Here is a 26,273-nt window from a genome sequence, read left to right on the forward strand (position 1 = left end):
GTTGGGATGGCTGCCATGGGTTCTGTAAAAAATGTGACCACCACATCTGAATGGTGGCATGTTCATGGGTCTAGATACAAAATACGCAGCCAGAGCATTTACAGTAGGTAAAACCAAGGGGAGAGCAAGTCCCAGCCACAGCAAGAGGCTGTGGAGCCTAAGAACTGTAGGCCATGGTTCACTGCCACTTTCTTAGGTATTTATACGTGAAACACTACTGTCTAGGCCCCTTTCAGTTACATCTGTAATACTGTGTGTGTGTGTGTGTGTGTGTGTGTGTGTGTGTGCGCGCGCGCGTGTGTGCATGTGCGAGAGAGAGAGAGAGAGAGAGAGATGAGAGAGGAGAGATGAGCGAGAGAGTTGGAGAGAGAGAGAGAGAGAGAGAGAGAGAGAGAGAGAGAGAGAGAGAGAGAGAGAGAGAGAGAGAGAGAGAGAGAATGAATCACAGACACTTGTGCAGTATTTTTATGCTTTCACATGTACCTTGTACTGTGAAAAGCCTGGCGACACATATGTGAGATCCTTTTAGCTTAGTGGAAATGCTGTGTTACTTGGGAAACAGGTGGAGACAGGATGACCAGCACAGTCAATAAATGGTATTGGCTGTTATTTGAAGGGTTCAAGGTTTGCTTGTCCCAGGAGTGCTGCCTGTGGGTGTGCCTAACAAGAATTTCTTTCCTGGCAGCAGTGGAAGAAATGTGCTCCTTTCTGTCAGGATCTTGCTTTGGGGGCAGCCGGTGTTTGTCTACTGATGTGTGAGTCGCCTTAGGCAGTAGGTGGCATGAATGAATGTTCCGCACAGCTTTGAAGAGCGCTGTATCTTCCCCTCTCAGGGAGTTCCTAAGAACTGACCCTCCTTATCTAGGGAGCGTGCTTTCCAAGTGGAAATTAAATCTGGCCAAGGGAGACGGGCCAGAACAAAAGCGGAATGCACCTCCAAGCTTCGAGAACTGATTGAATAGCAGCTTTATGTACGGCTGTGTGCGCACCCTTATAGTGTGGAGGGTTCATGCATGTCTTAGCTGAAGGTTAGGAAAACTGCCTGCTCTGAGCTCCCTCACATAATGAAGCAAGAAGAAAGGGCCCTGATTAGCTCCGTGAAGTCCATTGTAGGCTTCCATTCTCCTGCTGCTAGTGACAAGAAAAGCTTCCCCTTCCTTCAGGCCTCTCTTCTGCCCCTCTCCAAGTCGCCGTGGTTGACAAACGGGCCAGAGCTCCCTAAAGAGAATCCCTTGAAATAAAGAGGTGCCTTCCACTTTCCCCATTGGCAAGCCAGCTGTTGAGGTCCCCTGCCTTTCTCCAGGCTCTTACAGACCAGGGTGAGTAGAGAAGATGGAACTATGGACCTTGGTTCATTCTGCTAAAGGCTTGACCACAGTTACTAACTAGCAACTCCTAATTTGATCATTATGCCAGTTATCCTCATTTTATAAACTATCATATCTTAAGCCAGGTGCAATTTCAACCAAAAGTCTCATCCTTGGGCTTAGCCTTTGTTGGGATGCTGCGGGTCCCAGTGTCCCCTGTTTATTCAGACAGGGAACATTTAGAGTGGCTCACGCACACAGCATTGTAATTTGTGTCATCTATCTCTTTCTGGTTCATGGGCCTCTGGCAAATTGCATGTCGTAGTGTTGGATTAGTTTGGAATTTAATCATGTGTTATTTTCCCTTCGATTAAATTATTTATATATTTGATTAACATTGTCACTGTTAGGAAGTGAAATTTTCAGTGAGGCCACAAATAAACTCACGGCCACTGAATTTGAGGCCAGCATCACTTGAAATCAGCCCAAATGTTCAATGTTGATTCACTGTGTGTGACTCGGTGACCTTGGATGTCAGTGAGTGCACTGTTGACTGAAGCCTAGAATGGTGCAGAGTGAAGAGTTCATGGCCGAACTCTCTCTCTCTGTCTCGGACACTTATATTTTTCCTAACAACCTGGTTTTTATACCTTTCTAGATTCCTTTCTTTAATGTGATAACCTACCTCCTTTTACTTGTACTTTTTCATGTTTGAGGAATACCCTGGCAAATATTAGTATAAGAAGGAAGCCTTTGAAAACATCTTAATTGGGAGCAAGCAAATGATAAACCCATAGGTCAGATCCAGACCACTGGGGTTTTGTTTTGTTGCTGTTGGTGGTGGTGGTGATGGTGGTGGTGGTGATGGTGGTAGTGGTGGTGGTGGTGGTGATGCTGGTGGTGGTGATGGTGATGCTGGTGGTGATGCTGGTGGTGGTGATGGTGGTGGTGATGGTGGTGGTGGTGGTGGTGGTGGTGATGGTGGTGGTGGTGATGCTGGTGGTGGTGGTGGTGATGCTGGTGGTGATGCTGGTGGTGGTGATGGTGGTGGTGATGGTGATGCTGGTAGTGGTGATGGTGGTGGTGATGATGATGTGTGTGTAGCCCTTGAGATGATGCCATCATCTAAGGATCATTTTATGGCTTAAAGTAACTGAAAAGAAAATGTTAAGAAGTGTTTCTTGGCCTGTGAGAATGTCTGGCATCCGTGAGTGAGAAACTCACTGAAATCACAGATATTGGGTATACAGCTGGTGTCAGGAGAGCCTTGACAGCAGAGCCTGATACATACTGTCTGGTTTTATACAGGAAAACCTTGCTAGCCCTGTATGTATATATGTATTTATCATTATGAGATAATTATGAACCAAACTGGCAAATAGGCCTGCACATGGTTCTCACTGGTCAGGCCACCAGTGTCTCTCTGTCCTTGTGAGTACTCAAGTGACTTTTATCCACAGAAACCAAACAGTTATTTTTAAAGGAAAGTAACTATTTAAAACTTATAACCAGCTGGGTGTGGTGGCACACACCTTTAATCTCAGCACTCGGGGAGGCAGAAGCAGGTGGATTTCTGTGAGTTTGAGACGAGCCTGGTCTACAAAATGAGTCCAGGACAGCCAAGGCTACACAGAGAGAAACCCTGTCTCAAAAAAAAAAAAAAAAAAAAAAGACAAAACCAAACAAAACAAAACAAAAACTTACAACCACATGAGGCCTATGATTTTTTAGAATTTTAATTTATAAGTAATTCCTAAACCCTAAAAATAAAATCTCTTAAGTGTTAAACACATTTGAAAGTCTCGCATAGGCAGAGAGAGATACCTTGCTATTTCCTTAAGGCAACTGACTACCTACTCACTTCCCCTTTAGACTGTTGAATTTCCTTTACATAAAGACAATTTTATAGGTGCGTGTACACACACACGCGTGAGCATACATGTAATCTCTAAGTTTGAATTTAAGAACAGTTTTAGGAAACTTAGTAAACCCTTTGAGACGGTCTCCTTTACAAGCTAGTCTTGCAGGACATGGAGTTTTGATTATCCACCACCAATCCTTGCTGCTCCTCCGCATGACAAGATGAGCCTGCTGCTCAGTTCAGCATCCCCCTTTGAGGCAACACGAACATGGCTGACATTCCCCGTGACTGTACTCCTTCACTCGCTCTTGTTCTCCCTGCTTAGAGGCAAACTTCAATACTGTTACATGCAGGTTCCTCCCGGCCACTTTCAGTACCTGGTGTGTTCGGCTTAGACCTAGTCTAGAGCTCTCTCCCTGCCACTCGCAGGGATTGTCTGGGAGCTGGACGCCTGTTATCCTTCCTTTTTCACTTCCTGTGAAAGTACTAGAACCCAGATCGCCTCAGGGGACCTCTCATGTACAACCTTTCGGGTATGTCAGCAGGTTGGAGGAAGGTGAGTATTTTCTTATATTTCACCCACTGTGGGCCCCTCCTGCTGCTGCTCAGGAGGCTCCATAAGCAGCTCCAGTTACTTAGCCCTGATGTCTTCCATGGGGGCAGGCGTGTTCTTTGGTCTTTGACCTGTAGCCTTATTGCTGGAGACCAGAAGAAGCATGTTGCTTTTTTGTGGCCCGCTAGCCCATGCCCAACCATCTGAGCAGTGTCCCTTTAGCCCACTGAGAGCTGCTGCCTGCTCACCATGCCAAGCTCAAGAGTGTCGGTAGCCTGCCAGGTCTGCCGGGCAAGTTCTTTCTTGCTGTCTGTGGGCGTTGCCACTGTCCTCAAAGGTACCAGGATCTGACCTTCAGCGAGTGCTGTTTGTTTGTCTGCTGTAGTCCCCCCCCCCCGTTCCCCCCTCCCCTCCAGTTTCCTCCACTCTCAGCACGACCCGCACACTTGCTGAGGCTTCATCCAGCTTCCAGATTTGGTGTTCAGTGAAGTTTCATTTGAACTGACCCCTGATCCCTGACATGCCACACTGGTCTTGGACTCCCGGTACGTGTTTTTATGAAACCCATTATTTCCCTACATAATGCTTATCACAACTGTAATTATACAGTAATTTAAGTTATTATCTGTTTTCCTCTGGGAGACTGTAATTTCCTTAGGGCAGAAATTATGTCTGCCTCACTCCCATTGCTGAGCCTAGTGTCAGGCTCACCACACACCACCCTGAAGGCATGAGAAGAGAGAACATCACCATCACTGTACCCTCTGTGCCCCTGGGGAAAGAGTGGCCATGTCTGGAAATCTTTAAAATCCTTTTCTTTTTCTTTTCTTTTTTTTTTTTTTGTTTTTTTTTTTTTTTTTTTTTGTTTGTTTGTTTGTTTGTTTGTTTGTTTTGTTTTTTGAATCCCTAAGAGTAATTTTACAGTAATGAAATACTACACACTAAATACCAGTTGAAGCAAAGTTGCATTAAAATAAATAAGTGTTTGGGGCAATGTCTTTTGCTGGCAATCTTTCCTTTGCTGTGCAGATCAGATCAGCTCAATAGATACTGTGTAACTGCCAAGCACCAGCCGCCATCTGTGCATGAGGACATGAAACTTAGCAGGCCTTTCAGCATAAATGGAGTTGGGTTTTCCAAATACAGTCATTCCTTCTTCCTCTCTCTGTATTTCATCCTCTTCCCTCTAGTTTTCTTCTTTCCGCCCTGTGTTCTATCTTCTTTCCATGGGCCAATTTCTGTAGGACAAGGGCCAATTTGTTCATTTTCACTAATAGGAAAACTGGAACAATAGCGCTGTAAGGGGGTGTGGTCCTATGTGCTTATCTATTTTTCTCTCACCGAAAGGTTTATGTGCAGACTCTCAGAAGTCCTTCAGGTCACATTTGGGACCATCCTGAGCAATGTGCTAGCCATGGCGGTTGCCTGGGACTACCCACTGCACCATTGCATTCCCTGTGATGCACATCTGTTCTCCTCTTTTTGTGGGTTATGTGCACAATTGTAACATCTAAGATACAGCTCCCCAGGACAGCTGGTTTACAGTAGGAAGTCCAGCAGGAGAACGGTTCTGCTGTCACCCTGGTCTTTTGCACACTGTCCTACAGGGTAAGATTGCCTCCGTGAGTGTGCTATCACATGCTGCTCTCTGATGTTCATCAGGCATTTGGACTGCTGTTCAAGGAGGGGAGAGTAATGACTTCCTTCTTCTGCCTTTACTCAGTTTTAACTTCTAGAAACAACACAGAAAGCTATTTTTTTCCATGCAAAATTTGTATCCTTAGGCAATCAGCCTCCTAGAAGAATAATCATTAGAAGGCCTATTGTGGTAGCGGAAAATTACCATTAGGTACCCAAGCCGGAGCGTTCAGAGGCGTGTATCAAATGCTGGGTCACTGCGACAACAGAGCTCAAGAGGGCCTTAATTATTGGATGGATTTTAAGAGACACATATGTGTATACTTGAAGAAGTGTACCTTCGCCTTGAAATAAGGCGAATAAAACACAACATGACCAGAGAATAAAAAACAGGATAAAAATTTCCCCGATAGTCTACATATCCTAAACTTACTGAAGGTGGGCTTAATTGATTTCGGAGTTTGGAGTAAAGGCCTCACTGTGCGATCAGTCTAGCTGTCAGCGCTCCCTCCTCAGGCTCTCAAGTGCTGGCACTGGAGGCCTGCACCCCTGTCACTAAAGGCATGTTCACTGATGTTTTATGTGGGCAGCTCCCTTGCTCCTCTTCAGGTATTGCTATAGGCTTTTCATGTTTCCTCTTGGAAAGCACTTCACGTGTCCTTCTAAAGATGTAGGCTAAAACTGACCCTAAAGCCTTGAAATGATGAGGAATTTGGGGAGATCTGTCTTCATTTGTTTGTTTGCTTGTTTTAAAAAAATTGGGTGTAGAGAAATGGCTTAGTGCAGTGTTTCTCAACCTGTGCATCATGACCCCTTTGTAATCAAAAGACCCTTAAACAGGTGCCACCTGAGACTATAGAAAAACAGATATTCATGCTAGATTCATAACAGTAGCAAAGTTATGGATATTAAATAGCAAGGAAAATAATTTTATGGTTGAGGTCACCACAACATGAAGAACTGTATAAATGTTGCAGTGTTAGGAAGGTTGAGAACCACTGGGTTAGTGGTTAAGAGCAGTTGTTACCTACCAACAATCATGGCACCATAACACATCTGTCACTCCAGGTCCTGGGGGCCTGATCCCCTCTCTGGCCTTCACACACACATTTGTGCGAGCAAAACAGTCATCCACATAACATAAAATAATCTGAGAACACAATTAACCTATTAGAATTCTAGAGCTGGATGGAAACACTGAGCCATTTGATGACCATCATAGATTCTTTCTTAACGCCCAGTTCTCTGTGGTTACTGTTCAAGAAGGGATTGTTCCAAGTCTGAACCAAAGTTGCCTTTTCTTAAGCCCCGTCATGGAATCCTGGGTGCATGTGTGTTCGTGTGTACCCTCACCCCACCCCAACACACACACACACACACACACACAGACACACACACACACACACACACACACGAGAGTGAGAGGACACTTGCAATTCTGTGCTAAAACTCACTAGAGAACAAAGAGCACAGAGCAGCTCACCCTGCCTTACACACTCTTTGCAGAACTCAGGCTTAACCCATGCTCTTCAGATTCTAGACACACGTATTTTTTTCTGGCTGCCCAGCTTACTCCCAATAGTCTTGCCCGTTCTCGCTTCACAGTCAGTTAGCAACAGCAAATGTGTCTTAAAAATGCATATACTAGAACTTTTTAAAAATCTGTGATGTAGGGGAGTTATTCGTGTGATCTCCAAGGCTTAAAATTCAAGCATTTTTTTTCACTTCCTTTTGTTGCTTTTAGAAATGCCTAATACATTTGAATTTTTTCCTTTTTTCTCAACCCCAGCATATCAATAATGACCACATTCATGGAGAAAAGAAGGAGTTTGTGTGCCGCTGGCTGGATTGTTCCAGAGAGCAGAAGCCCTTCAAAGCCCAGTACATGTTGGTAGTGCATATGAGAAGACACACCGGCGAGAAGCCACACAAATGTACAGTGAGTACGCACCGGAACAGCCTCAGTGTCCCCTCTCTGATGCAAGCGTGACACTTTGCTCTCAGGTCTTCTCTATTTTCAAGAGCTTTGCATGCTGTTGAGCCTGGTTCTGAAAGGGTAGTTGGGTGGTAGTAAGAGAAGAGATAGAGCACTGTTTGTAGCAAGGACCTTCAAGTTGGACTTTAATTAGGCCATCTCTGCGTAGTGGCAAGCAGGCATGAGGTGACCGGCTCGCTCCCTGAGCTGATGGCTTCTGTACCTGCCGTGTCCTCATAGCTCAGCGCACTGCAGGACAAAGCATAATATTGTTCTCTTTTCAGTTCATCTTATTTGTGGTGTAGTGGTCAAAGGGACAGTCTTGGTGGAGCTGCCTCCCTCCCTCTCTCCCTCCGTGCACCTTTACATGTGTTACAGGCGTCAAACTCGGGAGGCCGTGTTGCCACAGCATGCACTTTGACCCATCTTATAAGCCCTAAGTTAAGCATTCTTTATCAAAAAGAGAATTCAAAAAATGCTGGACTCGGGGTGTAACTCACCGTGGTATGTTTAACTACCGCACACAAGGCTCTGGGTGCTAACATAATGTCCCAAGTAGAAAACCCTGTTCATAACCTTTGCAGTCACCTGTAGTCTCAACATATGTGCACTAAAACTGTTGCATACCATTATTGTTAGTCTGTGTGCATATGACATGGAACATAAATAAACCGTCTGTCTCCATAATGTCTCAAAAGGTACGTGTATATATTCTGAAGTCTTAAAACACCACTCACACCACTTCTTATCCCAAGTATTTTGGGTAAGGCATAGTCAGAGGCCCTCGGCTCTCTTCTCCTCACGCTTTGCTCAGTCTCCGTGGTGGAGTGTGAGCCTGTGAAGTGGGCTGGGGCTGCAGGGAGCCTGCACTTTGTCTCAGGGGGTGCTCTGGGCATTGCGCAGCCTTGGTATTTACATCTTAAAGGCCCTTTACAAACATGATCAGATTCCATGGCTTTGTATGGACACAAAGCCATATTAATGAACTTTTGTGCTGAATCTGAAATCAGTGGGAATTGGAGGAGATCAGTGAGCAGATAATGAAATTCATTGTCCACATTGAGCTGTCTATTAAAAAAAATAGGAAAGGGGGGAAAAAGCCTTGAGGAGTTTTACAGGCACTGACAGTGCTTTGTCTTCAACTACCCCGGCCACATCTGAATCCCAATAAATGCTGAGTTTGGTGGAGTTTTTGTTCTGTGGTTTTGAAAAGCTGCTGACCCTTGAAAGGTCAAGTTTTTATCCCCTTGGAGAGAGGGTTGAGCACAAGCCGCCGCTGCTATTGTGCCGAGTGGTCCACGTTTACCTGTTGTCCTCAGTTTGAAGGCTGCACAAAAGCCTACTCGAGACTCGAGAACCTGAAAACGCACTTGAGATCTCACACTGGAGAGAAGCCATATGTCTGTGAACACGAGGGCTGCAACAAGGCGTTCTCCAATGCGTCAGATCGGGCCAAGCACCAGAACAGGACACATTCCAATGAGGTAAGCCTCCGCCGGGATCCAAAGCGACAGGCAGAAACAATAAGCCTCCGTGTAGAATAGACGTGTTCTGCTTTATTTTCCTCTGGGCTGTTCCCGGTGTGAGTGGGCTCTGGGGCCCTGCAGGTAAAGACTTGGGGCCTCAAGGATGGATTCTGCTTCGACAGTAATGCAGATGAAGAGAAAATTCTACAAAACCCTTGCTAAACTTAGTTTCCTGTTGATTGGACCTGCCACCTACTGGCCAGTCATCAACTTGGAACTCAGTCAACTTGCTCTGCCAAAATAGCATGAACCCACACAGAGTAGGGCCTGGTACTGACTAAAGAGATACTGAACCATCACACTGGCAGGTGACAGCTCACTGCTAAAAGCATACAAGTTTATTGCTTTCTAGGAGAAAGAGGTTTCATCATATCCATCACTTCAAAAATTATTTTCATGGGGCAAAGTCAACTTAAATAACAATTATAGACATTCTAAATCCCAGAGGATCTTGGGAGCTAGTCTTAGAAGCCCGGTTAACGTGTAAGTCAGTTATTTAAGATAATAACGTGAGCAAAGCCTCATGGTGTGATATATGTTGTATTGCTATTGTTTTCAGGTAGTTATCTGCAAACTACAGATAAGTGTAATACTGAAAATGGTTACGAATTTGTTTTAGCTGGGCTTTGATACATATCTGACTAAAATTATATAACTTCTCCTTGAAGGTATACCTGAAATTCCTGCTCCCCTGTAAACTGCCCCTTGAGTAAACCGAGCTTAACAAAGCTCCCTTCATTTGGGATAGAAATGAGATAGCTAACAACACGTAGTTCAGGCCTACAAAATGTGTCCCTGGTTTCAAAAGGAGAAATTTATATGAATGAGACTCCAGAGTGGCTGCTATAACTTGCTCAGGTACAGGCCACTGTCACAGCCTTGCAGGATCCAAGGGAGCCACTTTGCTCAGGAGCCCTTAGGCTTTAGGGGCGGGGGAGTCCTGTTCATAGAGTAAAACAGCCTTTCATGAGATCGTCTACGCTATCTAAAATGTATATTTACATCTGGTCATTCTTGAAACTCACACTTGTAGGTCCCTAGACACCGGCTATGTCAGAAGGCCATGGTGTGATGAGGCTGTCCAGGTCATGTTGAATCTCCTGCTAATGACCCCAAGTCTAGACTGGGAGATACATGAAAACAAGATAGATTAGTATTTGCCAGCCTCCTGCAGATTTTGGAATGCTAGAATGTTCTGGAATTATTGTACAGCATGAAGAATGTCCTAAGTGAGGATGGTCATACACGTTGTTTTTCTGTCAATCCCAATTCCAATTTATAGCATTTGAAAGCCTTTGTTTTGTACCTTCACAAAGACTGATAACTAATTCTATGTGCAGCCCTTTTGCTATGCTAGGTATAGCCACAAATTCAACAGGGTGGCTCCGGAGAGTAGTTCCTGCACAGGAAAGCCGTATGGCATTTCTCTGTCCAGGACTTTGTCCTTGCCCCTTCAGGGCCCTGGATTATGTGGCAGTGGCCTCTGAAAGGCCTCCCCATTCTAGACCATACAGTCATTGTTTCTTGCAGAGGTACATTTATGTCCAGGCTCAAGATGCCCTTACAATCTGACCTCTTATGAACAGGACCTTTGCTGGGACCCTTTATTTTTGATATCTCCTTGTCCTCATTTTTTATCCACAGAATCTTATTCTCTGTTTTCAGGACCCAGCTAAAGTGTTTCCTCAAGATAAAGCTCCATTGAGCACATGTTTGCTGTGGGGAAATGCGCAGTTGCAAGCACCTTATATACCTGTGAGCTGGGAGTTAAACCCAGATTTAAATAGCTGTCACTTCCCAGGATTATCCCAACCAAAAAAGGAGTCCTCGTTTGTCTACGTCTTTAGGATTCACACGTTTTCTCTATCAGAGAAGAAGATTCTGTATACAAAATAAAAAGTATTACATAAAGGGTTTTATATTCACTGAGGATGCACATCTTTGTGCACAAGGAGTCTTGTATGTAATAATACTCACTTGGTGTTCAGTGAAAAGGAAATTTAGCAGGGACTAGTTGGCTCAGCCCTGTAATCCCAGCACCTAGGAGGCTGAGGTAGGAGAACTTACAGCCAGTGTGTGCTATAGAGAAAGAATGTGCCTTTTGGGGTTGGGGGCTGGGGGGTGGAGGGTGGGGAGTGAAACAGGGTTTCTCTGTATAATAGCCCTGGCTATCCTGGACTCACTTTTGTAGACCAGGCTGGCCTTGAACTCACGGAGGTCCACTTGCCTCAGCCTTTCAAGAGCTAATTAAAAGAATGTGCCACCACTAGAATAAATTTTACAGTCAGGAGAAAATATATCACCAGCTTTCCGACAGTACTGAACATGCAAACGGCAGCTGAGAGTGCAAGTCAGGGAGGGAGCAATCACACCTGAATTTGAAGGTCCAGGACATGACGAGCAGACCCCCTCAGCATGGCTACCGTTTGCCGTGGCCTGTCACTGCATTTTATTGGTAGCGCATAATTTCAAGGACAAGCTACACAGTTGTGCTCTTGTTTTAAAGTATAACTTCCAGAACCTGTGTTCTTGCGGGATTGTTGTATATGGTACTTAATGTGCATCTTCATGTGCAAGGGTACAGGGTTCCAGGTGTGCTGGTGGGTGCCCCTGGCCTTGGAAATGCTAATCCTGATGAACACATTAGATGTGTTCTTATCTCTAGGCTAATCTTAATATTCACATGAATGTGTTTACAGAAAGAGTAGCTCTTCAGATGTGCCCTGTGCCCCTCTTTGCCATCTCTATCCCCCTGCTCCCCTCCGCCCCCCCCCACCGCCCCCCCCCCCATGCCCACACACCTGCCTCGAGCACTTAGCCGACAGAACAGCCTGTCCTGCCGGTGCCCTGAGCAAGCCCAGGGTTGATGTGCAAACACCTAAAGGTAATGGCACTAACTGCCAGAGCCATTCTTCTGTCCCTAATGCATGGAATCCTGTCCTCTCATCTCATCATGTATATGCAGCAAATCACAGCTCCTGAGTAGACATAATTTGTAGTTAATGGGAAGCAATTCTACCCAACTGAATCTTACATTTGAAGGCGAAGACTCTCCAGGTAATGCTCAAAATCTTCGCTTCTCCACATTACAGAGTTTCGGCGTTTTAGGTGGCACTCAGTCAGTCTGGTCTAGGGCTTTTAGTGAAAAAGCATCTTTAAGACATGTATCCTAGAGGCAGGGTGTTTAGAAAGGATAAGAGATACATTATTTTAATCATGCTTTTTGTGATGATTTCTTATGTACTAGCTCACCTTCTGGTTCACAGAGAAGGAAGGACAAAGTCCTCTCGTGGCACTCAGTAAGGGACCATGCCCAGGACCCTGCACGCACCAGAATCTGGGAATGCACAAGTCTCTTTAATAGAATGCTGCAATATTTATATATACCCGCTCACACTTGGGATTACTTCTAACGCGGAACGCAGTATAAATAGCTGCTCTGTTGCGTAGGGAATGGTGACAAGGAGAAGCACCTGCTCACTCTCACCATGGACGGAAGGGTTCACAGCCCAGGCGTGGCTTTTTCATGGCTTCTATCTGAAGGCAGTTGAGTTTGTGGACATAGACCCCTGGGCAGGCAGGGCTGACTTGACTCATACCAACATCCCATAACTCTATTGTTTTGGAAGTCAAGGAAACAAAATCACCATTCTGGCACTGGTAACTAACAAAGGGAACAATTCTGTGCTCTGGATGAATGTTTTGTTATAAGTACCCATATGTTTATACCTATATCAGGAGACGTGGTTGGTGACTCAGGTAGAAAATAAAATGAGCATAAAGTAGTTCTGCCATGTAGAGAGAGACCTGGAAAGTCGGAAGAAAGCAGACTCCCGAGTCCTGGTTTTCCAAAACCTTTCTCCAGCTCTGGGTAATGTGTGGAAAGGATGTGTATTAAAGACCAGAGACCTTCTGAGGATGTTGACCCCTGAACTCCAAACAGCTATAATGCTGCTCAAATGAGTACAATTTAGTGAAACAACATGAGAATGGCTCTGGGCTGCTTTGGTTTTATTTCTTATTATTACAATACCTGTGTACAAATAGCACTTTTACAAAGCAAAGAATCATTAGACCTCAGAACCAAGATAAGAAATCTCTTCACACAGAGCATCTCCTGCAAGATGTATAAAATTGTCCTGATAACATCTTCCTGTAAGCCTCCCTCCATTATCATCATCAACAGATGGAGAGCCATGGTACTTCGGCTCACAGCATAAGCACTTGCAGTATTGTAAAGGCAATTTGCACGCTATTACCACTTGCAGGGCTCCCTAAATAATACCCTATCAAACAAGATCCTATAGGCATGGAACAATATCCAAATAGCCTTTCCAAGTCATTAGACCTGAGGAGTATCTGAATGTTGTGGAAGTGTTTTTGAAAGAATTAGAATTGTAATTAACCACTGCTGTATCATAATCACTTTTATAACCATCGACAACTCGGTTTTTTATGGCATTTGATAGAAACCATATGTATGCAAAATCCCTGGCTGCACCAAGCGTTACACAGACCCCAGCTCTCTCCGCAAACATGTGAAGACCGTGCATGGCCCTGAGGCTCATGTCACCAAAAAGCAGCGTGGGGACATGCACCCTCGGCCTCCGCCCCCGAGAGATCCTGGCAGCCATTCACAGTCCAGGTCCCCCGGCCGGCCACCTCAGGGAGCCTTTGGTGAGCAGAAAGAGCTGAGCAACACTACCTCAAAGCGGGAAGAATGCCTCCAGGTGAAGCCTGTCAAGGCCGAGAAGCCCATGGTACGTCATTCACTCTCCCGCTCTCCCACAGCCTACCAGGGTCCTTGGGAAAAGCCCTCTGAGCATGGCAAGGAACAACACTGCCCCCTCTTGGTTGTATCTGACTACTCTGATTTAAGGGTCATGAACCCAGCCATAGAGTCTGCTCACTTGAAGTTAATCTGCTTAGAAATTACTCTGCTCAGGAGTTTCAGAGATTCTAACCTAACTTTTAAAACAGATCCGTAGCTCTACCACTTGTCGCAGACATGGCCACACATCTCTTTAAAGTGGCTACTCTGTAGAAAATCATTCCTTGAGCCTTCCTGCAAATACATTTTCTGTCTTCCTTGCCCTGGTGACCCAATGCTGAATAAGCTGAAGTCGGCAGGGGCTTATAGTTCAGTGGGATACAAGATTGACAAATACAGTTCAGATGTTGGATTTCAAAGACAAGTCTGTGAAAAGCCTTCTCGAGAAGGAGAATTGGCAGTGTGCTCCGAGGGCAGAGGCCATGAGGACAGGGTTGAGCACTCAGATCAGGGAGAGCAAGCGGTCCCAAGGAGGGGGTGGGAGACAAACAGTACTGGCTGTGGGATTTGCCAGAGCAAAGGGAGAGGAGAGCAAGGCAAGATTAGTGGGCGAGAGTAGGCTTAACAGCTCCAGCACTAAGTATTGCAGTACAGGTTGCAGAGAGTGGAGACAGGCTCTGCCTGTCATCCTAATCCATGATACCTCTCATTACTTCCAGAAGTAATTATTTATAGCCATGTGTCCCAGGGTGACTTTGGAATGTGACTGTTTATAAACAACTTAGATTGTAAAAGTAGTTCTCAAAGAGATGAGGACCAGCCTTATGTCTCCAGGTGTGGACATGGAAGCTCCTGAGATGAATCGTGTCACGTTTGCACAACAGATGCCATGTGGCCATACACACCTAAGCACCAGAGACCTCGGAAGACATTTACTAATGAACATTACATCTCTAATATGATTTTTTTTAAACATGTCTTTAATTTGGTCATCATGCTATGAATTAAATTCTTTCTTCTTTTTTCTTGTTAATGCAACACCTCTTCTGTCTATTGCTCCCAAATGTCTTGTTCTCACTTCCTAAGGACAGTGGGTAATAAGGTGAGGGAATTTTGGCTTCTCTGTTCTTTGGTTCGGTTTGGTTTTCACTTTTCCATGCAAGCTTTCTTCCCATTCCATCATTCTTTCATTCTGACGGCACTGTGACGTCCTTGCTGAGCATTCGGCTCTGCCTTGAACGTAGCGTGTGAAAACTGTGGCTTAGATGATGAGACTCATTGTTAGTTTTGCCTCAGTCTTCATAATAAATCAAACTGGGCAACCAAGCAGTCGTTCTCAAACTCTGCTTAATTGCTGTCCTGACTAGAGTAAACTCACGTGTGGCACCAGACATGTAGTGTCTTCGTTGAAGGAGCCCTAGATAAATTTGTTAGCAGCTTAACCGCCGTTCAGTCGAGTACATATAGTTCATTAACTGTAAGTGCCCATGCCTTCCTACATGGTCTGTGGAAGTTGGTGCGCATCGTCACATGCGCAGATCCATGTAGCTATATGTTCTGATTGTTCTGTGAAGAATGAGAGGTACCCGAAGTTTTAACAAATCATAGTACCTCTGGAAGAGCCTGGATCTCAGGACCTTTCTGAGGCAAAGTAATTAAGCAGGAATTCACCTACTCATGATCAGATTTACAAACCTCCCTTAGCTCTACTTGGTTGCCCAGGGTGAAGTTACTGTATCACGTGGCACTTGCTAAGAAAGTATGCATTTGCTTGGATTTACATGATGTGAAAGTAAATAAAGCTAACAGGGCTCCCAGAGAGTCACCCCTACAAAGACTCTCTTAACAGTGTTGGTCAGCCCACCTGAGAATAACAGAGCGATTCTTTTATTTGCTGTTGGTAGCTCCAGGCTGTACTGCAGAGGCTGACGTTAGCCCATCTTAGGGCTCTAAATATTGTGACTTTCGGTGGCCATTGCACTTCTCTGAACATCACTCTTCTTGTCCTTACAAAGAAGATGTGGCTTCATCTGTAGGTTCCCTTGCAACTTTAGGTTAGACCAACTGGATGTGCAGTGTGAGTGCTATCCTGTGTGCTGCAGGTCCGTTCACAGGGTGTCCACATCCTGAAATGGTCAGTCTTACCACTTACCACCCCGGAAGCCCTGGGTCAGTGGGATTGAGTTTTCACTAGTTCCAGAATGTTCTTTCAGTGCCTACTTGGTTAAGATTAGGAGAACACATAGAGAGATGCACACCAAGAGGAAAAATGAAACTATTCTACTGACTCAGAGCCACTCTGCATTGCAGCCTGTCTTCCCTTCCGAGTTTGACAGAATCAAAAAGATGTTTGTTTGTTTGTTTGTTTGTTTGTTTTTTTATCAAATATGGCTGCCTTGATCTGGACCTTGGTTGAGGGTCTGTAACATCAGGAAAATGTGGCAGGGAGGAAAACAGAATAATTTTGCGAACCAGGTCTGACTAGCATAGAGGGACCCTTGTTGGAAGAAGACAATATATCCTGTGGAGCACACCCTGTATGTATGCTATAGCTTTATACATAAAGATTCTGTAGTAGTGAATGCAGTAATGTCCTGGAGATAAAACTGAAGAGGAGGAAGTATGGCGGCGTAGTTGGCATTTGGAACAGGATGTCATGGCTGACAGCTCTGATCACACTGCATCCATCCCCTCCCCTTGTGTATCAGCCCGGCTCACGGACCATTGTCATTTTGGCCTAAAGGCTCCCTCCATCCACCAGCACATAGTCTTTCTTCTCATTTAACCTGCTGACGACCTGATGGTCTTGACTTGCATGAGCTGTCATTTTGGCTTCCTTTCCTTTACCCTTCCTCATGCCCTTGTGTTCCATTTTCCCTTGGCCCCAACAGACATCTCAGCCAAGCCCTGGTGGTCAGTCTTCATGCAGCAGCCAACAGTCCCCCATCAGCAACTATTCCAACAGTGGCCTCGAGCTTCCTCTGACCGATGGAGGTAGCATAGCAGACCTCAGTGCAATCGATGAAACCCCAATCATGGACTCAACCATTTCCACCGCGACCACAGCCCTCGCTTTGCAAGCTAGGAGAAACCCGGCAGGGACCAGATGGATAGAGCACATCAAACTTGAAAGGCTAAAACAAGTGAACGGAATGTTTCCAAGGCTGAACCCTGTTCTACCCTCCAAAGCCCCTGCGGTGTCTCCTCTCATAGGAAATGGTAAGTCCCACCTCAGACCATGCTCCTGCCTGTCTGTCTGTCTGCTCAGGGTACTTCTTCTACTTTACGTGTGGCCAGAGCACGCCAAGAAGACCTGGGGCCCTTGCTTTTGTATTTATTCGTCTCTCCACAGATCCTAAGCTTGCTCTGGGACAGATCTGTGTTGAGGTTGAACCGTTTCCATTGCTTTTTCTGGATGCTCCATAGTTAGAAAATAGTAAGAGAATAATACTGGAACAAAAAAATAAAACAAATTTTAATGGAGAAGTTGTTATTGTTAGAGTTTCAGTGGGGCAAGAAAAACGTCCACAGTAGGTGTATTTGTGTTTAGCGCCTCAGCTATAGCTTTAAGACATAAAACCAAGAGAATTTTTACCTGTTTGCCCAGTTCAAGGAAATAGAAATGCTTGTTGGCACCCAATTTCAGACATCCTTGACTTTACATCTCCTCTTCTCTCCCTTCCCTCTGCCTTCCTTCCAGGCACACAGTCCAATAACAACTACAGTACAGGTGGGCCCGGCACCCTTCTCCCGAGCAGAGGTGACCTGTCGGGCGTAGACTTCACCGTGCTGAACACGCTCAACAGGAGGGACAGCAGCACCAGCACCATCAGCTCCGCCTACCTGAGCAGCCGGAGATCCTCCGGCATCTCCCCCTGCCTGTCCAGCCGCAGGTCCAGCGAGGCGTCCCAGGCTGAAGGGCGACCCCAAAACGTGAGCGTCGCTGACTCCTACGACCCCATCTCCACAGATGCCTCACGGAGGTCCAGCGAGGCCAGCCAGGGCGATGGGCTGCCCAGCCTTCTCAGCCTCACCCCCGTGCAGCAGTACCGCCTCAAGGCCAAGTATGCTGCTGCCACGGGTGGCCCGCCACCCACACCCCTGCCCCACATGGAAAGGCTGAGCCTAAAGACCAGGATGGCCTTGCTAGGGGAGGGGAGGGACCCAGGGGTGACTCTGCCTCCAGTCCATCCTCCTCGGAGATGCAGTGATGGAGGAGGCCACACATACAGCCGGCGTCACCTCCTGCCTCATGATGCACTAGCGAACAGTGTAAGGAGAGCCAGTGACCCTGTGAGGACGGTCTCCGACAACATGTCACTTCCCAGGGTTCAGCGCTTCAGCAGCCTCCACAGCTTTAACTCTCCAAGTTTGCCTCCATCAGTAGAAAAGCGTAGCTTAGTGCTGCAAAATTATACCCGGCTGGAGAGCAGCCAGCCCCGATACTTCCAAGCATCCCCTTGTCCGCCCAGCATCACAGAGCATGTCGCCCTGGAGGCCCTGACCATGGATGCTGATGCCAACTTGAATGATGAAGATTTCCTGCCAGATGACGTGGTACAGTATTTAAACTCCCAGAACCAAACAGGGTATGGGCAGCAATTACAGAGTGCCATCCCTGAAGATAGCAAAGTAGCCCATGGGCCCGAGGACTTGGACCTGCCTGGGCCACCAGACAGTCATGTTGGCCAGCAGTACCCGGTTCTTGAGCAGCCTTGCTCTGAGGCCAGCAAAACTGATCTGCCCATCCAGTGGAACGAGGTCAGTTCCGGAAGCTCTGATCTGTCATCCTCCAAGCTGAAGTGTGCTCAGCGCCCTACCGTACAGCAGGCTCGAGCCTTTGGGTTATATAACAATATGGTGGTACACCCACAGAGTCTGTGGAAGGGTGGAGCTGGCTCAGCTGTGGGGTATCAGACCCTTGAAGAGAGCGGCAGTGCCTACGGTGGCCCAGAGCACTTTGCAATGCACAGTGGGGAGGTACCTGGCCACAGTGGACATGCTTTCCATGAACAGCCATATAAGACGCAGCAGTATGGGAGCCAGCTCAACAGGCAGCCACTGACGTCCAGTGCACTAGACAGTGCCTGTGCTGCTGGCATCCAAGGGTCCAAGCTGAAAGGCAACACCTTGCAAGAGAATGGGAATTTGCTAGATTTTGGCCTGTCCACGGCACCAAATGAGTTAGCTGGCAATACAGTGAATGGCATGCAAACCCAAGATCAAATAGGCCAGGGGTACATTGCTCATCATCTACTAGGTGGCAGCATGCAACACCAGGGAGCCAGCCGCCCTGGCCAACCAATCCTAGGGCAAGTTGGTGCTACCTCACATATTAACATCTATCAAGGGACGGAGAGCTGTCTGCCAGGGACTCAGGACAACAGCAGCCAGCCATCGAGCATGGCAGTTGTCAGGGGTTACCAGCCCTGTGCCAGCTATGGGGGCAGCAGGCGCCAGGCAGTGCCAAGGGGCAGCCTCACTCTGCAACAAGTACAGCTCAGTGACATGAGTCAGACCGGCATCAAGATGGAGGCACAAGGGCAGTCGCAGCAGCTCTGCTCTAGCATGCAGAATTACTCCGGTCAGTTCTATGACCAAACCGCGGGCTTCAGTCAGCAAGACAGGAAAGCTAGTTCATTCTCCCTTTCAGATGCCAACTGCCTGCTCCAGGGGACTGGCACTGAAAACTCTGAGTTACTTTCCCCAGGTGCTAACCAAGTGACAAGCACAGTTGACAGCTTTGATAGTCACGACCTAGAAGGAGTGCAGATTGATTTTGATGCCATCATAGATGATGGGGACCAGACCAGCCTAATGTCAGGGGCCTTGAGCCCAAGTATCATTCAGAACCTTTCCCACAGCTCCTCCCGTCTCACCACCCCACGGGCGCCCCTCCCGTTCCCATCCCTGTCCATGAGCACCACCAACATGGCTATTGGGGATATGAGTTCTTTGCTGACCTCTCTTGCAGAAGAAAGCAAGTTCCTTGCAGTTATGCAGTAGGCAGTAGGCAAGGAGGATCACAAATAGAGATTTTTTTCAAAATTAGGACTTGAAAGATTGAGTTGACTCTCTTTGGACTCTTTCTCCCCCCCCACCCCCCCACCCCCGTTTCTTTTCTTTTTTTTTAGTTCTGTATGTATTTCAGCAATCTCATCTCACCTGAATGGGATGTGTCTCAAGTATATTCCTTTTATGGAAAAGGACTCTGAGAAACCCTAAGGTATTCTAGGGGACAAACTGTCTTCCATTTCAGTTTTGAATCAGTATTGTGACATTCCAATCCCCCTCTTCTTTGAACCTGTAAGCCTGCCTCTTTTGAGTGAACCAGTGTTAGTGTGCAATGTGCATGTTCTTTCTTTTAGAAGAGAAGCCATCAGATGAAAAGATTTGGCCTGCTTCTCTGCCATCCCAGGAGCTAGCAATTGGTGTGCTTGTGGCCAACGGGTCACATACAGGTCCACCTCTTAAAGTTTTCTTTTACAATACTCAGTGACTTGCTTTTATGTGTGTATGTGTATTTTTATTTCCCATCCTGAGTACAAGAATTGAATGAATAGTGAAATTGAAGATTGTGGGTGCACTATAGTTAGTATAGGTTTTAATTTGTTCCCCACCTTAATTCAGTTCAGGGCATACTTTTAACAGCTGCACAAAAAGTGGAAATTTGGAGATCCTACAAGAGAAATAGTTTGATCAGGGTTTTTCAGGGGGTTAAATTCTTCTGTTAAGTAAGCATCCCATGGATCTGACTTTATAGGTCAGTTCTCAGTTATCTCTTTTTGCATCCCCTCCACCTTTATGAGCATCTAGTGTTATTTAGCACAGCAATGAGAGTGGACAGGTGGTTGGTGTGCAGACTCTTTTAGCTCTTTTGTAAGAAGACAGGCCAGTTGGGTAGAAACAATTGGGTAGAATTAGTTTGAGGACTAATTAGTTGAGTTGCTGTAATTGAGACTTGCTCCTACTTCTTTCCTCATTATCATTGATAACTGAGAATTGCCTATATGTAGCTCTCAGTAGGCATTTAAACGGCCCACAACTGGATGTATCACTACCATTTATTAATTTCACTATAGTGAGGCAATATGTCTATCCAAAGTGCCCTGTTTTCAGAGATGTGTAAGACGTAGGCAGAGATCACATACGTTGACATCAGGAATAAGTTACTTTAACCGTTTTTTATCATCAGAGAGCATGAAAGCTGATTATTTAGTAGCCACTAGTCCTCAACATGGTCTAGTACTTTAGTTTTAGATTAAGATTTTAAAGATTTACACAGTGTAGTCACCCCTCATATGCAGTTGACACATGAGAGTCATACTATGTGTGCACAGAGTACATGGATTACCTAGCATAAGACTTTAAAACTATGTAAATGATTTTTTTTAAAGTTAACCCATCAGCTCCTGACATTGGATTTCCCCCCAAGTGATTTTGATGTGGTTGTGTGGCTTCTCCTCTTAAATCCTGCCGTTAAAGTTAGGAGTAGAAGGATGAAAACCAAGTAAGTATTAGGTAATAAGAAGGATGTGGTGACTAGCCAGTTTTGCTCATGCCTATTTTTTTCTCCTTGGGAGCCCCAATTTCAACAGGGAGGAGCCTTTGCCAGTTAGGACTTTGCTTTCTGTTTGATGTCCCCAGGACCAGTAGAACAGTCTGTAAGTTCTGTGTGTACTGCAGCCCCCTCCCAGGGACAGTCCACCAGCAAGAGGGAACTACTGCTCTGAGTTCAGGAGAGTAAAGCAAGGTCTCGCTAGTTCCCAAACAGCTCACATTATCCTCACAAAATGAGTAATGGAAGCCCCAAATACCATTTGTGAAAAAGTTTTTTTGTTTGTTTGTTTTAAGTCTTTGGCGTGGAACTCACCATTCATTCCTTACTATTTGGCCCGATCCCTTTATTACTTCTGGTTTCAAAGAAGAGCTTCAGGACTTTCCTCTTGCGCAGAGGACAAGCTTGGTCCCTGGTCACACCCTTTGACCGCCTAGCGCAGCAGAGACCTCCCCAGGTGGAATCCTTGCATGTGGACTTGAAGTTCAGAAGTGCGATGATTTTCCACAATGGCTGTCTGTCCTAGAGGAATGGGCTGTGCACAGAACCCGCACAGCTGCCGCCTCACGCTCTGCTTTTGACTCTTAATTGTTCATTTGCATCCTTATTTTCCAAACCGTTGCCTTTAGGTTTGTGGAACTTATGCTTCCACTTAATACCTGACTTTCCTCAATAGGAAAATTGCAGAAGAATACAGGTTAAAAAGAAAAGAGGGCAAAAAGTATGGTGTGTTTCAAGAGTTCAGTCATCTGTCATGATATACTAGTGCAAGAAAGATCCTTTGATCACTAAAGCTATCTGGTAGGACATGAGATCTCTGCAGGCTTAGCCTTTCCTGTCAAAAATCCACTCATGGTCTGCAACCTGCTTCCATTCCTTGGCTGTTGCATTTAGGAGAAGCAGCTCTGCCTCTCCGGTTGTCACCATTGCTTTTTAGTGACCGTCCAGGCTCATACATGGTACTCTTAGTTAACGTCTGTGTTAATTAGTTTTTGTTTCCCATGACTTTTTCTAATGAATTAAGTAACTCACTTCCCTGCTCCTCGAAGTGTCTGTCTGTCGGGAGCCACAGGTTTTGATTCTTGCAATGTATGTGCCTTATTTTATGTTTCTCTTGTCAATGAGAAGGACCACTTGTTGTCCAGTCAGCACTCCAAGGCTGCGTGCCCAGACAGGGTTACCAGGAAGTGAGCATAGGGCTGGAACCGTCTGAGCTGTCCAGTGACCTGATTTCCTGTGATGTTTGAAGCTGATAGGAGGATGTTCTCCTCGGACAAGTTACCCTTGTATATCCTGCAAATGTGTAAGATAAACTATGTTCCTTTTCTCCACCTTTTTTTAGATTTTTAAAGAAGAAAATGTGTAATCCTTTTTAAAGAACAACATGTGTAAATACATTCAAGTATTGTAGGTGTAGAGTTGGGGTGTGATGGCCCTGGACCTTCCGGAAGAGCCTGTGGCTGCTCAGTGCTCATAGGCCACGGTAATGGCAGCCCAGACACATGGACTCTGCCTTGGCTTTCAGAACCACTTAGTTCTTTTGTAACAAAGGAAAAAAAAAAAAAAACAAAAATAAATAAAAATGTTTCTTACAGTGTCAATAAAAACTTTGTATTGAAATGCTTTACTGGATAGTTGTTTTCATTTAATCCCTATAAGAATAAAAGAATACTTTCTCTAGAAAACTTCTCAGCCTATAGTTAACATAGACGGGACATACAAGAGTTCTTTCTTGTAGCAGAACCCATAGAATGAATATATATTGTGCACATGCTCATATACATATGGGATTTATTAGAATGGCTTACAAGCTGTGGTCCAGCTAATCCAACGATGGCTGCCTATGAACAGAAGGTCCAAGAATCAAGTAGTTGTTCAGGCTTTGAGGCTGGATGTCTCAACTGGTCTTTAGTATATTCTGGAATCCCAAAGAAGTAGGTTCCGATACCCATGAAGGAGTGGACTTGCTAGCAAGAGGAAGCTGGCAAAGAGAATGTCCTTCCGTGTCCTTTATACAGGCTGCCAGCAAAGGTGTGGTCCAGATTAAAGGTGGATCTTCCCACCTCAGAAGCTTGTATTAAAGGTTTATCTTCCTGTCACAAAGATCTGGAATAGAAGTGGGTCTTCCAACTTCAAATGATTTAATTAAGAAAAAAAAAATCCTCACAGGTGTGCCCAGTCATGTGGGTTTCAGTTAAGTCCACATGTAGTCAAATTGACAGCCAAGCACAGCCACCAACAAGTTGAATTGACTGTGTTCATTCACTAGATGGAGATGAAAATTCATTCATTGACAGTGTGAGATGTGTACCTTGCATACACGGGGCTTTAAAGAGGATGCTAATGTCCAACTCTGAGAAAGGGTGATAACAGGGTTTAAAAGCTAACAACTTACCTCCCTTTTATATATATCAATTTGTCCAGAGATACACTAACACGAAGAAAATCTGGCATTATAGTTACTCCCCCCCCCCACACACACACAGTTTTAATTCTATTTTATTCTATGTGTGTGGGTGTTTTGCCTGCATATATGTCTATATACCATGTGCATGTTTGGTACCCATGGAGGCCAGAAGAGGGCTTCAGATCCCCTGGAAATGGAGCTGTATTCAGTCTTAAGCCACCATGTGGGTAGTGAGAATCAGATACCAGTTCTCTGGGAGAATAGCCACTGCCATTAACCCCTGACTCATCTCCAGCCCCATGGAGGCTTACAGTAATGTGATTTTAATGAATAGCTTCATCAGAAATGTACTGTCTCCTTTGCTTTTTCACACTGGTTTGCAGTAGTGCTCTCCACATCACCACTGGAAGTCTTCTTTCCACCTTGTCAGTAGCAGCACATCTTATAAGCAAGCCATCAACTCAGCACTGTTGCTGGGAAAAGTGACGGTGCTGACTGGGGATCCCAAGTCACAGGATCAGAGCACCCTTTGCAAACAGGAACTAAAGTATGCCTTCCTGGTTCCCAAGGGAAAATTCCATTGCCCCCAGGTAGTTTGATCTCTCACAAAAGGTATCCAAACAAATTTGGGGAAAAACAAGAAAGCATGAATTTATACTCAATCCAGGTATAAACTATCAACTAAGAAAGATTCCATACAGTAACTCAAAATAAAAAAGAAAGTGCCACTAATGAAAAGGAGGAAAGGTAGGGCTGTGCAAGAGGCATATGCCCTATGTTAGTCAAAACAGCAAAACTGATTGATGTGTGTGTTTTTTTAAAGATTTATTTATTATTATGTATACAGAGCTCTGCCTGCATGTACACCTGAAGGCCAGAAGGCATCAGATCACATTATAGATGGTTGTGAGCCACCATGTGGTTGCTGGGAATTGAACTCAGGACCTCTGGAGGAGTGGTCAGTGTCCTTGACCTCTGAGCCATCTCTCCAGCCCCAAAGTGTGTGTGTTTTAAAGAGGCTTTTTTTTTTTTTTTTTTTTTTTTCTGAAACAGGGTCTCTCTGTGTTAGCCTTGGCTGGCCTGGACTCACTTTGTTGACAAGGCTGGCCTCGAACTCACAGCGATCCACTTGCCTCTGCCTCCCGGGTGCTGGGTTAAAGAGGCTTTTAAAATGTGGTTCACAGTTTGTGGTTTGGCTAGTACAATAGTCTGTCTTCCTAAAGAAAGGCCAAGAATCCAGTAATTATTCCATCCACAAGACTGCATGTCTCATCTGGTCCTTGGTCTGCATTAGAATCCCAAAGAGTTCATAACTCCAGTGAAGGAATGGCTGAGCAATGGGGGTAGATGAACTTGCCATCGAGAGTCGGGGTGAAAACTGAAAGCTTCCTCCTTAAGGCAGATCAGTTTATGTAGGCTGCCACTAGAAGGTGTGTCCCAGATTTCCCACCTCAGAAAATCCACTCAAGAAAATCCTTTGGGTTTTAGTTAATCCAAGCTGTAGCCAAACCAACAACTCAGATTAACTACCATCTGCCTCGAATGCCTTTGTAGTCCCAGAGGGCAGCAGTGGGGATGACTCAAAGTTTTCCTTTGAAAGCACCTCCTGTGACATAATTACGTAAGTATAAAGATTGTAAATAGCTTTACGTGTGAGGACCAATGAGCCAAGAAATAGCTGGATACAAGTTAAATTATACAAAAGCCACTCATTTGTTTTTTAATTGTATTTATTCAATGAAAATAATTTCCTCTCATCTGATATGTTGTGCTCATGGTCCCCACCCCCTCTTTCCTCCCAGCTCCTTCCCACTCATCCTGGTCCAACTCTGTCCTTTCTGTCTAGAAAACAAGCAGGTAAAAACAATGACTAGAATTATTAAAATTTAAAATAAAACAAAAACAAGAGAAGCACATACAAATAAAAACAAATAAAAGCAGCCAGGTATGTTGGCACACGCCTTTAACCCCAACACTTGGGAGGCAGAGGCAGGCAGATCTCTGAGTTTAAAGCCAGCCTGGTCTATAGAGCCAGTAAATTCCAGGATAGCCAAAGAAACTGTCTCCAAGATAAAAAGCAAACAAATGCATAAGGACAAAATCAGAAATCATATCAACAAAAGGCCAGCAAAACAAGCATTTGGTTCCCTGTAGGCCCATGACATGTGTCTAGGTTCAAGTTCTGGGCCACTGCAGCAGTGTTGAAAATAGGTTCCGCTTTGGAGAGTGGGCCTTACATCCAATCAGACAGTGGTTTGTTACTCCTACAACATGTGTGCCACTATTGTACCAGCGTATGCAGGCAAGTCACTGCTGTAGGTCACAAGGTTTGTAGCTGAGCTGGTGGTTCTCTTTGCCCCTTCCCAATGATCCCCTCACTCCATTCCCATTTCTTTGTGTCAACCCTGCCGTCTAGAACACCTTTTCCCAGGGATCCTCAGTGGCTACCCGAGGCAGAGACTCAGGTAGCTATCTTCCATTATGATTTCCCCACTTTCACCCTTGTCCTGTCATAGGTGCTTAGAGGTGCCCCTCCTCCCACCTCAGATCCAGTCACTGCAGACTGCAACACTCATACAGACCCAGGTCTCCCTAACGCTTTCATACTGGTTTCTCCAGATTATTCTTTGTCTTACTTCATCCTACTTACAAAAGCCTCTCCTCTCACCACACCTCC

General features: G+C 45.5%; 1 protein-coding gene across 1 annotated transcript in view; it reads left to right on the forward strand.

The window, feature by feature from the left end:
• Positions 1-19,708, forward strand: part of Gli3 (GLI family zinc finger 3) — a 277,309-nt gene extending 257,601 nt beyond the window's left edge. Inside the window, 6 exon segments of the mRNA XM_051167959.1 lie at positions 7,149-7,298; positions 8,654-8,818; positions 13,330-13,620; positions 16,523-16,850; positions 17,332-19,536; positions 19,539-19,708. Of these exon segments, the coding sequence (XP_051023916.1) occupies positions 7,149-7,298; positions 8,654-8,818; positions 13,330-13,620; positions 16,523-16,850; positions 17,332-19,536; positions 19,539-19,690 (3,291 nt within the window). The 3' untranslated portion in view covers positions 19,691-19,708.
• Positions 19,709-26,273: the final 6,565 nt, after the last annotated feature.

Source organism: Acomys russatus, chromosome 3 (genome assembly GCF_903995435.1).
Source record: "Acomys russatus chromosome 3, mAcoRus1.1, whole genome shotgun sequence".
Taxonomy (NCBI): domain Eukaryota; kingdom Metazoa; phylum Chordata; class Mammalia; order Rodentia; family Muridae; genus Acomys; species Acomys russatus.